Source organism: Carlito syrichta, unplaced genomic scaffold (genome assembly GCF_000164805.1).
Source record: "Carlito syrichta isolate Samal-C Ts95f unplaced genomic scaffold, Tarsius_syrichta-2.0.1 Scaffold303962, whole genome shotgun sequence".
Taxonomy (NCBI): Eukaryota; Metazoa; Chordata; class Mammalia; order Primates; family Tarsiidae; genus Carlito; species Carlito syrichta.
Genome location: NW_007248058.1, coordinates 255,094 through 271,506, shown reverse-complemented (window position 1 = coordinate 271,506; position 16,413 = coordinate 255,094). Strand labels below are relative to the sequence as shown.

The 16,413-nt window shown below is 44.2% G+C and overlaps 1 protein-coding gene across 1 annotated transcript in view; it reads right to left on the bottom strand.

The window, feature by feature from the left end:
• LOC103261652 (serine/threonine-protein kinase TNNI3K-like) overlaps window positions 1–16,413 on the bottom strand; it is a 286,249-nt gene that overhangs the window by 46,484 nt on the left and 223,352 nt on the right. Inside the window, 2 exon segments of the mRNA XM_008059229.2 lie at window positions 5,894–6,066; window positions 8,561–8,620. Coding sequence (XP_008057420.1) covers window positions 5,894–6,066; window positions 8,561–8,620 — 233 coding nt within the window.

Genomic DNA, 16,413 nt, shown 5'->3' with positions numbered 1-16,413 from the left:
CTCTAATCAAAGCTGTGTACTACTGACATACAAATATCTCAGTGGAACAGAATAAAGGTGGCACAAAGCAGACCGATCTAAATCCAGACCCTCAAAATATGAAAGATCTACTATTGCAGACTGGTTGGAAAGGGGTGCCCATTCTTTTAAGGAAGGAAAGAAGAGACAAAAGGAGGGAGGGAGGGAAGAAGTGAGGTTAAAAGGGAAGAAGAAAAGAAAGAAGGGAGGGTAAATTCACAACAATCGTTTCATCCTTATTCATCTGCTGTCTTTATTCCCGGAACCCTTCTCCTTCATCCTATCTCTTCAGTGAAACCTTTCTTAACTCTCTCAACTCAAAACCATCTCTTATTTTTTAAATACACATGGAATGGATATGGCAGTCACGTTTTCCCTCACGCATCTCAGTTACCTACGTTCTATCCATCTATTAAAAAAGAAATAGGTGAATATTAAACATTCTAACAGTGAATGGCTGGGCAGGAAAGGGGTTGGAATATATAGTGGTGCGTTATTTTTGGACAAGGACACATTTGAACTTGACAGGAATATGGGAGTCAAAAAAACCTGAACGTCAGAGTTTTACTCAAAATGCAAAAGTACGAAGCATGGTATTCATAGCGCAACTAGTGATTTCTCCTAATTTATAATAAATTAAAATATGTAATATCCGCCACATGCAGTTAAGTTACACGTGAGATACCGTAGGCACCTGAACCAAAGCTAAAGGGAAGAAAACGTCTGTCCTTAAAGCATCTGAGAGTGAATAAGTGGCTAAAACACATGGTCATTGACAAAATAATGTACAGGCATAAAGTAGCCAAGGAACTGTGGGCTTTGGTGAGGAAAGGATGGGAATAGAACAGCTCAGAAAAGGTTCACTGAGTCAATTACTAAAGGTTGTTTAATATTTTTACAGGAGCAGGGGAGAGGTATCAAGGTTAACAAACAGGATAGGTGGTAGGTTCTACACGATGGGACACAGTGGGGTTCCTCGTTTGTTCATAGTGCGCTTCACCAGGAATGCACGGGCATCATGTGCAGAAAATTTTATTTTGTGGGGCTGTCCAAAACTTTGTAGAAAATTCAACATCTGGCCCTAGACTACTAAATGTCAGCATCACCTCCTTAGTCGTTGGGAATAAAAAAAAAATCCCTCATAAATTTCCATAAATTCTAGGGTGCATCTGAGAAGAGAGAGGGGCCAGTATCACGCTGGAACATATGATGGAAACGTGTATCATTGATGACTCCTGACTCTGGAATGAAATACATCACTTCACTTGAGAGGCAATGGAGAATTACGGAAGGCTTTAGTGCAGCTCACGTCATTAGAGCTTTACATAACGAAGACGGTGCTGGCCATAGAGGGTTAGGTGGGCTATGGCAGGAAGAAGCTGGAACAGGAGAGACATTGACCGCATTGCAAAGGCTAGGAAGCAGAGGTCAAGGCTGAACACAGGGGCTGGGGGCCGATGGTGTGTGTATGTGTGTAGGGGAGAGTGAGCAGGAGTCCTAGGACTGTAGGAACTCCAGGGAAACCTGCAGAGACGAGAGGGGCAAGGTGTGAGAGCGTTCTCGGTGGCCATGAGCATGGTGTTGACGCTGCTGACGGTGGTGCACTGGCAAGGAGCTATGGCTAAAGAAACAACCGAGAGAGGAGAAAGTGTGAAAGCCTGAGGTAAGTTTCAGTGCAAGGAAGTACGTGAGAGAGCCGTAGATTAACAAAGAGGGTATCTGATCTGTGCTGCTGAGGAGGACATGGCTGCTGAAAACTGTACTACTGCTCCACTACAGCAAGTGAACAAGATCCCCTTGGCGCTGTCCCTTCCTCATCCCTCTCGGGAACCTTGGCTTCATGGTGCTACCATCTTACGCAACTGCTGTCTTCTAGAAAAACTGTGTGTAAATTTAAGTGGTATAGGCTACAGTCAGCGTTCATACGTTTCACTGTATTCCAAGCACACGAGGCAAGCTGTCTATTCAAAGCAGCCTTTGATGGACTCTTTTGTTGTGTGAAAGACTAATTCCAAAAGCGTCCGTCGAACAGTTCCACACTCTGGATCCCTGGTTTGCTTCTTCTGGACAGTTAACTAGGTCATCGCATTCTATTCTCAGCGGCCAGCCCCACACAAACACTAATTACTTTTCACATCTGAAAGGTTGCGTATCACTTTGTCATTTCTAAATTTACATGATGCAATCCATGTACAAGATGGGAGCTCTCATACCCTGTGGGAGGAGCGAGTGCCACATGCCTAGTTTTCCAAATATATCTGGAGGCACAACATAGTTTAAAAGAGGCAGAACTTCAAGAACGCCTGTCTCAATCTCAGATTTTATCAATTTGAGGTTTTAGTAGGAGTTAGTAACTTCCTATCATCTGTGGAGAAAAACTTTGACAGTTTCCCATCTGAAAATTTATTTTTTGAATAATAATCATGAGCAACAAATGCGCAAATGAACAACAAAATACCCCATAAAATCAATCCTCACAAAACCCCAACCTACAGATTGTGGACTCTAAGACCCAAAATTGAAAGATTAATGCAAGGTTTTCAAGGCTTCCATGCCCATGGATTAGCAGTGACTACAGGGAAAACCCCATTTTTCAAAATCATAATGCCATGCTAAAAATTGTACTCGAGTCATGTAAGTTGAATGACTTAGGAAGTCCAAAGGTCCAGTCAGTGGCACACTGCAAGGACGTTTGGGAGAGACCATGCAGATAGTCAGCTTTCAAAATTGTCCCCTTTGGCCACGGCTGCTATTTCTCCTCGGCTTTTACTTTCCTTGTCCTTTTACCCCACCAGTTACACAGCAGGGGTCCCCTTCCCCTTGGGCTGTGGGCCAGTACGGGTCTGTGGCCCCTTGGAAACCAGGCTGCCCTGCAGGGGCTGAGTGGCTGGCGAGTGGCGCTCTGCTGGCTGTCAGATCGGTCGCGGCATTAGATTCTCATAGGCGTGTAAATCCCATGGTGAACTACGCATGCAGGAGGGATCTAGGTTGCACTTCTTGTGAGAATCTAAGTCTCTTGCCCTCTCTGCCCATGTGCCCCCATCCGTGGAACAACTGTCTTCCACGAAAGTGGTCCCTGATGTCAAGAAGGTTGGGGATGACAGAGTTACAGCGTGACTGGCAGGCTAGCACCTACCATCCTTTTAACGCATGCTCAATATACTCATCCTTGGATGTGTATATTGGAGTCATGTGGGAAGCTTTACGGCAACATTCTGATAACCTGGCACCACCCCCAAGGATTTTGGTTTTATGGGTCCTGGGCATCGGCATTTATAAAAGCTTCCCAGGTGATTCTAATATGCAGCCAGAGTTGAGAACCACTGTCTTATAGGCTGTTAAACTCATGGCCCTGCCAGACTTAGTCCATCAATTCTTGTATCCTTGGGCTCTTTGACTTTAAGAACCTATTGATCGCTGGTCTCACTTTCTCTGCCTTCATGTACACAAGCTGAAAAGGCAGGCTTGGAAGGCACAGTTGAATTCGTTCCCAGATCGGCTTCCAAAAGAAACTGGAAGAAGTCCAGGAAATACAAGTATTGGCAAAATATTTCAAGCTTCTGGAACATGCCACCTCCTGTGCCAGAGAAACTCAGAAAGCACAGGAGAGCCCTGAGTGAGAATTCCAGCCCTGCGTCCGACTCGGGTTCCATTAACTTGGGAAAACTGCTTACCCTTTCTGAACCTCAATTTCCTCATGTATAAAAACGGGAATACCTAATGCCCAAGGCATAATCAGATGACTACACAAAGGTGTTTAAAGCAGTGCCCAGTGTGTTCTACAGTGATGCTACTTAAGTGGAAGGAACAGAGAAAATAGTTAAAAATCCATTCACTGATTCGACTTCAAGTTCATAATGATTACCACGTATTGAGCTAATGTATCTAATGATTGATTCCTTTAAAACAAATATTTTTGACTTACTGACTGTATGCCAATCATACTGCTGGATACTAAGGATATGGCAATGATAAAATAGATATCATTTTTATTTTGGTACATTTTACAGCTTAGCTAAATGCTTTCCCTCTTCCTGGAGTTGATTTTGAACAGTACAAAGATTGAGCTTGCTCAAGGGATGGCACAGCTAGCAAACTGACCTTCAATTGACCCTCACAGCAAATACTCAGGGATGTGCTAGGCTGTTAAGAGAAACTTACACCTAGTAGACAGACAAACACTTATCAGAGCACCGGAGCAGCCATGAAGGGCCAGACGGCCATAAAAAACTTTATGAGAATATCAAAGGGAGCATCTCAGAAAACCTGATGGTTTTTTTCACCTGGTTCAGGCAGTTTTTTAAATGAGCAGTGGCGTTCATCTCTAGGTCCTTGAAGGCCAGAGAAGCTATGTTCCCTTACCTAATTGGGAGTGCTGCTGCGCCCGCCATTTGGAGTGGCTCTTGGATATGTTGTGTGTTCCGTGACTCATCTGCCTTATCAGAATTGAATTCTCTGCTTGGGGCTGCTGGCATCTTTCAATCAATTACTGTCACTACTATGACAATAGTGTCTCTCCTATGACAGTCCTAAGAGCTGAAATTATTTTACATGTGAGATTTACGCAACTCGACCAAAGTCATCGAGCTGGTTCACGACAAGTCCAAGGTTTAGCCTCAGAGCTGTCTGATTCCATGGCTCATCCTCCTAACCTCTGTCTCAAGTGGACAAGCCCCAGGTGACCGTACCTTAGAAATACCAAAACCAGGCTATTCTGAGAAATGATTTTAAAAACTACAAGTAGAGAATGAGAAGAGCAGATGGAACTGGAAGATGATGATGTGACCAAACCTAATCTAATCTTGGCCTATGGGCCCCTTATGAAATTACATGAGAGACTGAAATTCAATAAAGAATTGTGTCCAGTTTGCCCGGCTATCAATCAAACCTACTGATACTTAATTTCCTGACATTCCATAGATGAAAGGCCTCATGGTTCGGAGTCCCATCTCTTTATAGCTGCAGCTACAATTCTTGTCAGACCAGGACTGTCATAGCTACAGCTAAAAAGGCAACAAGAGCAGTTTGTAGATTGTATAAAACGTTTGCTAACTCCAGATAATCTCTTCTCACTTAAGAACCTTTACTCTGAGGATGGAGTGTATGGGTGTGTATGTACATGAATGCATATGTGTGTGAGTGCATGTGTGTAACTGGTCCCACTGCAAAGGCTGTGGAGTTAATGTGGGTGGAGAGAGATTTTAGACCAGTCTTTTCTGGTTCTCCCTGGGGTGACAAGTGTGCATGTTATAGGGTACTTATCAAGCTCACAGGGACCACCTTCTTTGCTCCCCATCCAGAACAGGGAGCCCACGCAACCCATGTTTATGTTAATGAAATATGATCTCACCTCCACTCCAACCACACTTGGGTTATTTCCACCTTTTGGCTACTGGGAATGTTGCTGCTACAAATATCTGACTACAAGAATTTTTCTGAGTACCTGTTTTCAGTTCTTTTGGGCAGATTCCTAGGAGTGGAATTGCTGGGTCTCGTGGTAATTCTTGAAACTCTGAACTTTTGGAGCTCAGATCCCTCCAAACTGTTTCCTGTTTCCCACACAGGAAGTTTTCATTGGATTCCATACAATAACTCCAGAATATATTCAATTATTTCCTTTTGTTTCTTTAGAATAGACATTTCCTACTTACGTTAGAGTTAATGATTGTTACTTGCAACTTAGGGAACCTAAACTAACAGAGAATACAATTTCTAGTTTTGGATCATGATATTATAAGAACAATGGGCTCCAAACTCCTCTTTTAAAGCTCCCCAAAGGGGCGGGCAATCTCCTGTTGGCAGTAATCACATCAGGTGATTGTCTTGACAAGATTCTGGAAGATGGCTTCACTGAGACTGTTGCTCAGATTACCACTTACTCTGGGACCAGGCCTCATGGGACCTGGCATTGAGAGCATATTCCAATTCAAAACGACTCCTGAAAGCTGCCACATGACTCCGGCCAGGCCCTCCCTGGCTCACCAGGCAATCAGAGGAAGAAGAAGGCGAGAGAGACCCACTGCTGTTACTTGAGGCAGGAGACATCAGCTAAGAGAAGGAGGGACAGTCTCCGTTATCAGGTGTAAAGCAGAATATGGTTTTACTTTAACTTTCTGTTCTAAGGTTTCTCATATTTTAATTTCTACTCAGTCCCGCTTGCTTCTGGCTTTTCCTTTCAGGAAGCACCTAATGGCAACAACTGGCTAGCTTAATTTACTCCAATGGTATACTGAGAGCTGGACTGTTAAAACTTGTGCTCATTTTCCTGAAAACACTGTGGACCCAAATCAGATTCATAAAATATATTTAGAAGGTTATTATTCAATGATCAAAGGATTCTTCACATTCTTCACTATGGCAATAAGATTCATGGCAGAGTTCATTTAAATCATAGCTAAAACGACTCCCTTTACATGAAGTGATTCCCTTCACATAAAATGAATTTACACGCTTTTCCAAGAATACATCCATTTTACAAGATGAAGGATGCTTTAATGTCTGGCAAGTATTTCCCTGTAGAGAACAGGCCAGTCCCTTTGCCCCCTGACAGTTCTTCAGATGTTTACAAACAGCTGTTGGACTCGTCCTAATTCTCTCTTTTCTGGGATAAGCATCTCTGGCTCCTCCAACTGATTCTCATGTTACATGATTTTCAACTCATTCCTCACTCTGATCTCTCTCCCTGAAAATGTGTGTCCCAGTTTTAATTATTCCTTTAAAAGGATCAGAGACACAACTGGGTACCACTTCGTTTGGCCATCTCAGAACAGAAGTGATCATATCGTGTACTCTGCAGCAAGACTGCTGCTCATATTCTAATTCTCAATGAATTTATTGTCCACTGACATTCATGATGCTTCCAAACCATGATGCTTCCAAACCACTGTCTACTCCTCTTGTGATTGCTTCTTTGACTTTGGTGCAGGACATTACATTTATTCCTGTTAAATGTGTTCTTGTTACACATGTCCTGTTACTTCATTTCCAGGTTATTCTAGAGTTCTGCCTTCAAATATTTACTGGCCCTCTATGGTATCTGCACATGTGATGAGTAGCTCCCCTTGACCTTGGTCTAAGCTGCTAACTGAAAAGTTGAAGGGTAGAAAGGAGAGAGCCTGATGGATTGCTACGAGTCTGGCCCCCTTAGATTGACTCTGGTCCATTAATTAGTGCAACTCAGTCCAGCGAACCCTCTTTACATGCAGTCCATTCATCTTGTCTTCTGTGGGGGAGTACACTCAGAAGCTTGGTCCTACCATTGTCCCCGTGTCTGGAATCCACCCACGGTCTAATGATCGAATGGGCTATATCCCCAGGCTGGGAGCAACTTGCCCAGCCAAACATGAAGCTTCCAAGAGAGGATACTTGAAACTCAAGCCTTGAAGGCATCTTGGTACTCAAGGCCTCTGGCAGTTGCTTTCGCCCACAGGGACTGCTGAATCCCCACCATCTACACGACTGCTTTGCTTACTTTTAGACGTGTCAGAACTGGAGAGAAGGGACAGAGGGTCTTAAGTCTAAAGGCTTTCGCTTTCTTCTACACAGAGGCTTCCGCTTTAGAAATTCCATTCGTGAGTCAGGAGACGGAGCCGCTCGCTACCGGCTGCAGCTGAAACCCTTTGGCATAGACCAAGTTCTAGTGCCTCTCGGTGCAGGTTTTAGGAAAGAGGGCTTTCCTTGGACAGTTCCAGTTTGAGACCTAGCTGTGCAATCCCAGGTGGATGCAGCCCCCACCTTGTCGCTCCTCCCTTCCAAGTGCAGACGCACACGTCATCCCATATGTGATGACTTCCCTTCCATGTGCAGACGTGCACATCATCCCATGTGTGATGACCTTCCTCTCACGTGCAGCTGCATGTGTCATTCTGTATGTGATGCCCATCCTCATCCAGCGATCCTTATTTGAATGTAGGAATGCATTTTTTTTTTAATTAGTGCTCACATTTGGCTCCCTCGCCTATTTTCGAATGCTCTCTCCTGAACAGGTGTATAGAAAATTAAGGCAATTATAAAGAAAATTAAAGCAAACTGCTCCTTGATATTAAGGGAAGAAAATTCCATTAGCCTGATTACTAACATATATCACTTTACACAACATATGTGTGGTGTGAAAGCAATGCCTCCCAATTAATTTATGCATGTATTTTTGTGACCATTTTTCTTTTCTTGTTAAACATACATAGTGGTGACTTAACATGTTAGCTTATATTTCCCTGAATGTAGAAACTTGTATAGAAAAGCGTTAAACGATTCCCTTCTAATATATTTGCTACACTTTCACATTTTTACTCATCGACTTGGTGATGTTCAATTATTGCCTGCCTGGTTTTTTGTTGGAAGGACCCAATTCACTCTAAACTTGACTTTGCCCACCTAGATGTGGGCAATTCTCCACCCTAGGAATTTAACCAATTGGGTAAATATGAACAGAGTTATGGGCCCATTTGGCAACTTTTCATAAGTACCATCTCATCTGCATTCCCTGACACCCTGGATATTCAGAGCTTTTTTACGGACATATCTCAGAAGCTGGAGTTTTTACCTCAATGTTGCAGAGACACTCTTCTAACTTTGTAACAACTTCAGAAAACTCAGGTCTTTCCTGTAAATAGAAAAAAAGAACTTTTTTTTCCCCGTTAAGAATAAAAGGGAGGAAACTCTCTTTGGATTTTAAAATTGGGTATTTGCATTTGTAAAGAATGAGATTAACAATAAAGTATATTTTTATTTAAAATACACTTGTATTGAAGTGTTAATTGAATGTTCATTTGCTGTTCATGGAGGGATGTCGAGTTTCCCTCTGATAAGAGTTTTAAGTCAGAATTTGCAACTACATTCAGATAATGAAATAGTGGAAAAGCTTTAATTAGCTTTGCATGTTTTTAAATGACAGGTTTTCCTCTTCAAAATGAAAGAATAAAAGTGAATGCTAAAAACGATTAACTATCGCAGTGCCTTTATAATACACCGCACATACCATGTCTGGAGGAAAAGACATACTGAGGCTAATTCTATAATTAGCTTAATTTTTGAAAAGATGATCTCAGTTCAAAAACTAAGATCAAGATAGGAACCTTATGGACTATGCCCTATTTTAGGGTTTAAGATAAGCTTGTTATCCTCAAACACTGTCATTAAAGGTATTGTCCATTATCGATCTCCGTGGTCAGCAAGTTTGGATAAAAACAATGTATTACATTCCAAATATATTTCAAGCTTTGCTCCAGTTGCAAGGACATACAAACAATTATGCACCTATGGGAAAAATTCTCGGGATTTTAGAGAATGTTGGCTTCTTTTGAAGACATTGTTGTGTGCTTTCTTTTGTTAGATCCTGAGAACTGCATATCCTGTCATTTCTTCCTTTCTGAAACGTTTACTGCCAGGAGGTGGAAAGCACAATTTACCAATCAGGTGCAGGAACCAACTCATTTAGTTAGGATCCAGCCTTCTCCAAACACATGCTTCCCCAGAGCCCTCTCAGGTATGCCTGGTACCTCCAGCTTGGCAGGGGCAGCGGTCAGAGAGCAATAGCCTTGCTGTGACTGCTGCTTCCAGATGGCTACTCCTCCAAACACCGCCATCTTGCCAGGCTGGCTTCACTCCACCTTCTCACCTTACCCAGACCTCTAGCACTGCCCAGAGGGCCCGTTACACACTCCTAGCCCACTCACTTTCTCACACTCCAGACAGCTAGGCTGTCCCTTCTGTTCTTCCTCAAGTCTAGCTCCCCCTACCCCACTGACCTGCCCACCTATGTCCACCCCCTCGTACTCAGCGTCACTCTTGCTTCTAGATGACTCTGCCTGATTCTGAGGCCAACCCCTTCGACCGACTGTGTGCTCCAGCAATGACTCTCCCTTCTGTTTTGGTTATTACTGATGCTTCCTCTCTACTGTCTAATCCCCAACAGCATACATACGTACTATCCACTCCTCTATCTTAAAAACAAACAACAACATAAAATTCTTGACTCCTCCTTTGCTTCAGGCTACTGCTCTGTTTCTGTTTCCGTTGACAGCAAAGTCGTTCTGGCATTTTGTAAACTTGCTGTCTGGAATCCCCCTCCCCGCATTTGCCGCCCACCTCCATTAACCTTTCTCCCGCATCACCTGACACTGCTCTTGCCAAGGTTGCAAAGACCTCCTTGTTGCTAAATTCAATGGGTGAGTCTCAAGGCTCCCCTCACCTGACACAACACCCAATACAGGCAACCATTCCTTTGTCCCAGAAGCACTCTTCTCAACTGGCTTTGGAGTCTACATTTCCTTACTGTTTTTCTCCACTCTCACTGGCTTCTTCCTAGTCTTCTCTTTTGGTGTCATGTCTCCTCCTTTTCTTTAAATTTTGGGTTGCTCAAGGACTCAGGCTTTGGGTCTCCTTACCACTCTATTCAGAGTTCATTTATTGAGGCATTCATTACATTGCATGCCCTTAAAAAGCAACTCCCAGATTTCTAACTCCAGAACAGCAGTCTCTCCTGAACTCTGAACGCACACAGGCAGTTGATGGCATTTGGTCTTTCTCATTCCATCCCTTCTGCTTGCATAGGTCTAAAACCACAGGAACATCTTGACTTCTCTGTCTATCATCCTTGCATCTAATCCAGCAGCAAGTCACGTTGATTCTGGCCTTCAGATTAGGAATGATCAAGCAGCTTATATCGGATCTTCCCTGCCATAGACAATAACTATAACTCTGGACAAAACATAAGAGACTGTGGGAAGTGAATGAAAGCAAGCAGATCCTGGAGGGGGGTCCCTTAGAAGAAAGAAAGTAGCAAGTTTTCCTTCTTCTTCTTTTTTTTTTTTTTTAGGTCAGAGAAAGTTTATTGAGAAAGTAGATCAGAGAAAAAAAGGGTGGATTCACCTCTCCAAGATTGGAGAGGGGACCAAGTGCTTAAGGAATGTTTGGTATTTTTTTTCCAACAGCATTTAGCCAGAAGGTAGATCACATCTGCAGCTTGGGAAACAGTTAACTTTCTGATTGATGGTTTGCTTGTTTGAAGAACCAGAGGACAGAATTTGGGACAACTGGAGCGGGCTGATTATTGCCTTGTAACAAATGACCATAAATTCAGTGATTTAAATCAATGTCTGCTTATGATCTCACAGTTTCCAGGGTCAGGAGTTAGGGGAGATTAGCTGGGTCCTTTGCCCCGGGGTTCTCCTGACTGAAACTGAGGTATTGGCTGCATTGTGATTCCTCTTGTCTGAGGCTCACAGCCTCTCCCAGGTTCCTTGGCTGTTGGCGGAACTCACATCTTCGTGGTTGTATGACTCATGTCTGTTTTCTTGCCAACCATTGTCCAGGGATGACCCTCAGCTTCTAGAGGATGCCTACGGTGGCTGCCACGTGGCCTCCCCGATGCAGCTCACAACATGGCTGTTTGCTTTTTTCCTGGCCAGCCAGGGCACGTGCCTCTGACTTTGACTTCTGTGAGCAGCTGGAGAACATTTTCTGCTTTTAAAGGGCTCGCCCGATTGGCCTGGGATCCTCTTCCTTGTGCAGTGCAATAAAGCACACTCATAGGAGTGGCACCTCATCGCATTCGCGGGAGGGGGTGAGGCATGGCTCAGACAATGGGGGACAGGAATCTGGGGCCACCTCAGAACCCTGCTTATCACAGACAGGCACCAGAAAGTGAGGGAACTCCTGGAAGCAGCAGCCCTGGAATCTATATAAACTCTGGGAAACTTCTAGTTGATCTGTGAACAATATATGCACGAGGCAGACTCTAAACAGTGTGGCTCGATGCCTGTCATCCCAGCTCTTCAGGAGGCCAAGGCAAGAGGCCCAAACAGAAGCAGCAAAGGTGGTGAGAAGGCAACCACAGCGACAAGCAAGCGAGGACACAGGCTAGCCAAAGACGAGAGCTAAGCAGATTCCGGGTGATTGTTTATTTTAATAATGCAATTTAATGTAAATAATAAATACCTGTCTGATGGAACATGCTAGGTGTGTAAGAGTCAGTAAACCATTGTTTACCCTGAAGTACTTTCTAGCCAGTACTCTTCAAGGCAAGAGAATTTCCTGAGCCCCAAGTTTCGATACCAGCCTGGGTAAATTGGCAAGGCCTTATCTCTACAATTTTTAAAAAAATAGCCAGGCATGGTGGTGTTCCAGCTAGTTGGAAGGCTGAGACAGAGGGATCACCTGTGCCCAGCAAATTGAGGCTGTGGTGGCCACGAGCGTGCCGCTGCGCTCCAGCCTGGGCAACAGAGTGACACTCCAACTAAAAAAAAAAAAAAAGAACTGAGATTGGACCTGCTGCCCCACCTAGGACATTGTTCTTACTCTTTGCTCAGACTGGAATGACTCAACATTTATTTTCTGCCTATGAAAATCCACTGCACTCTGCAAGGCTGAACTCACAAGCCATATCCATCCAAGTAATTCCACAAAATAATGATAAGCCTGTATTTGGCTTTACTTCCTTCTTCCTTTTATTACACAAGGAAGAAGATATTTACATGTCGTTATCACTGGCTAGAAAGTACTTCCAGGGCAAACAATGGTTTATTGACTCTTACACACCTAGCATGTTCCACCAGACTGGTATTTGAGCTCAAATTATTCAAATTAAATTGCATGATTAAAATAAATAATCACCCGGAATCTGCTTAGCTCTCGTCTTTGGCTAGCCTGCATCCTCGCTTGCTTGTCTCTGTGGCTGCCTTCTCACCATCTTCGTTGCTTCTGTCTGGGCCTCTGGAGAGTAAGTCCCCAGCCTTGCAGCCAAAGTGACCCTCTGGATCAGCCATGCTCCTCCAAAAGCCTCCAACTGCTTCCCAGCTCATGTGGGTAAAAGCCCAAGTCCCTGCACTCATCTGCAGGGGACTCAGCCCCTGCCCCCAACCCTGGCTGCGCTCTCGGCCTGCCCTTCCTTCGGGCACTCCGGTGTGGCCATATCACCCTCCTCAGGCAGCACCACCAATGCCTCAGGCGCCTCTGGGGCCCTACCCTCATGCTTCTCTGCACCCGATCTCACCAGCACCTTCCTCTTCTCCAAACTTTTGCTCAAATGTTACTTTACCAGACAGTGTGTTTTGTCCACCGCATTCAGAGCCCTGGAGCTTTTTTCTCCTTTTCTTGCTTTTTTTTTTTTAACTCCACAGCACGGATCACCAGATGACTTACTACAGTTTCATCTGTTTATCGTGCATTTCCCTTCCTAAAACGTCCTTGCCCTGAAGGCAGGGCTCCGTTGGCCACTGCCCCACCCCCAGGCTGTGAACAGGCCCTGCACACGGAAGGGGCTCTACGAATATTTGCCAAAAATAAGCTAGAATGAATAATTTCATTTTTTTATATTTTATTTTTTTCTTACCGATCTTATTATATAGGTACAGGGTTTTATTATAATCTTCTTTGGTTTTTAGATTTTTAGAAAAATCATTCAGAGAATATATTATAAATGATTTATCTTTTTGAACACAAAATTCAAATATTGTTAATATTTCATTGGGAGTTTGAAAAAACCATAAAAATAATGATAACATGTAACAATTACTAAACACTTAGCAATTGAACTCTGACTATCCTTTGCGCTACGTTTTGTAGTATTTTGTGCTAACAGATATGCCCTGGACGTGAGCTCACTGAATTTACCAAATGCTTTAACGTTTTGGTTTAAATTCTACGCAAACCAAAGAGTGTGGTTTTTTTAAACTGGCATCTTATGGGAACCCCAAGGTGCTCGCTGAACGACAGAAATTACCGAGAGGCCTCACGCGTTGCACCCACTGAAATCAGGGTGGCAAATGCCAGCATTATGACGTGATTTGAGCTAATGCTGTTTTCTCCTTTTCTTGCTTTTTTTTCAGGTGGCTGGCTTGTACTCTTTGCCGTTGTGCTGCAGCTGGCGTCAGCCTGCCCTGCGTCATGTGTGGTGTGCACCAAAGATGTAACCCTCTGTCACCAGCTAACCTATATAGTAGGTAATAAAATGAGTAACTCTAAAAAGCAGTGTTCAGTGTACCTGGCAAATTCGTTGCCATGCCTTTGACTGCTCTCTGGGCTCAGCTTGAAAGAGGTAACCTTTTAAAAAGCAACCCGTTTCAAAGGACTACAGAGACTGGGAACATTTTATTTTCCTGTTCCTGGTGGTCTTATCCATAACTATTTTAAGACCTTCTGAGGTAATTGAGATATTTTGCTGTTGTAAAAGAGTACCGCCGTCTTACGCGGCTGCACACTTAAAAAATAAATCACTTTAATTATAGTTTTGTCCATACTTTGTGGAGATTTGAACCCTGCCACCGGCTAAAAGAAACATAAATGAATCAGAAACCTGAACTGCAATTGTTCAGCATTAGTAAGATTAAGTGATGTACCAGTGAAACAGATTATTATCAAAGTGCATCTCATTTTGGAAGTCTGGTCCTTTTTTATTGGTGGTAAATGAGCTGTAGAAATGCTAACAAGATACACTGCCTGTATTCATTACATATTGCTTGCTTAAGTCAACAATTTAATAAGACACCTTATTAACAAATTTGAGGAGAATGTGACTCACATTCTGATATTCATGAAGAGATAAACAAGCTATAAGCTCTGCCAATGGGAAACTTCCAGAAAGAAGCTTGAGCTAAGAGAGAGTGGGGGAGAATAGTTTCTTCCGTTTCAAAATCCCATGACTGTGAGAATGAGGAGGTAGACATTAGTATCATCATCCCTGACAGGAGGGAGAAGGTTTCAGGCAGAGATGTGTGTGTGTACTGCTTCTGATCAGTATTGAAAACACTTGGTAGGGCATGGTGGCTCATGTCTATAATCCCAGCATTTTGGGAGGCCAAGGGGAGAGGATTGCCTGAGCCCACAGGTTCAAGACCAGCCTGGGCAAGTTGGCGAGACCTCGTCTCTACAATAAATCAAAAAATTAGCTGGGCGTGGTGGCGTGTGACTGTAGTTCCAGCTACTTGGAAGGCTGAGGCAGAAGGATCGCCTGAGCCCAGCCGGTAGAGGCTACGGTGGCCGGGAGCACGCCACTGCACTCCAGCCTGGGCGACAGAGTGAAACTTTGACTCCAGAAAAAAGAAAAAGAAAAAGAAAATGCTTGAACAGTAACTCCCACCTTCCAAAATCGATGTTTTGTTTTCCTTTATTGCATCTTTTTTTCTGATCTGAGATAGTTGATATCTGTAAGGAACAAATATTTATCATCCATACTGCTGCACCTGTAGACCCTCCTTCTCGTTTATAGAATGCCGCATCTGTGAAGTTAGGCTTCCTAAACACAGAAAGGAAAATGGATGACTTGTGAGTGGAGAATCTGTCTGGTCCTAGACAGGAAATAGTTGACAGAAATAATAGCCTGCTCATTCAGAGTCAATAAATCCCTAGAGGACCGAGGACCCACAGAAACAAAAGTCCTTCATTCCACATCAAAAACAAGGAAGGGAACAAAATGCCAAACTGGCCGGAATTAACAGAATTCAAATAATCAATAATACATGCTGAAAAAAGGACTCTGATTTCAGCTCGCTCCTGCTGCAGGGCTGGAAGCAGTCCTTCCGAAGAAGGCACTCCCAGAGCCCTTTGTCTTCCAGGCTTTGTTATCTCTTTGTTTCCGCCATGCAGCCTGAATTTCCCAAGGGAATCACTATGGTTTGCTTCCCCCGTGGCCGCCTGTTCTAGCGTCACCTGTGAGACCTCCCAGTGACAGTGGACTCCTCCATCCTCATGACACTGCCATCCGCAGTCAAAACAATTTGAGCATGATAAAGATGTGTTACAATAACTCCTGATTATAATGCATCTTTATTGAGTTAAAACGCTTTGATTTCTAATGACAGAGTGGTGCTAGCTCTGAGGTGATTATGGTGAAGGGATTAGCCGTCGGGAGCCCTGAGCACCACCTGTCATCACCTGATGGACTTCACTGGAGGGAACAGATAGGGGGCCGAGATGGCCCGACTCTAATGAGAGCCCCACTGTCAGATCCTCGGGTTGTCTGGAGAGGATATAGATCCTCACCAAGTTGCCAACTTTTAGCCAGGAGCTACAAAGCAGAAACCAGCGCCCGGCTCACTCTCCCCTGCCCAGCCGGCGCCTTTGTGTTGGGGACAAAGGGTGACGCGCTTCACAGCGTCAATCCCCGTCGCCTGTGAGAAGGCCCAGACAGGGGCTCAGCTCAGGGACCCTACGGCCTGGGGCCGCAGGACTGGCAGGGCCGGGGCACAGCCTCGGAGGGAGGGAGCCTGAAAGCTGCCTCCAAGATGGCATCGGCGAGGGCAATCCCGCAGCACGAATCCACGTCCACACCTCGAATAACAGATGAGTTTACGTTTCTCAGACAAACATGTCACAGGAGCCAGGCATCCCCAAATCCATCATGCTGATAAATAGCGGGCTTCCCTTGAGTTTAGAAACCGGAGAAGCACTTTCCTTTGG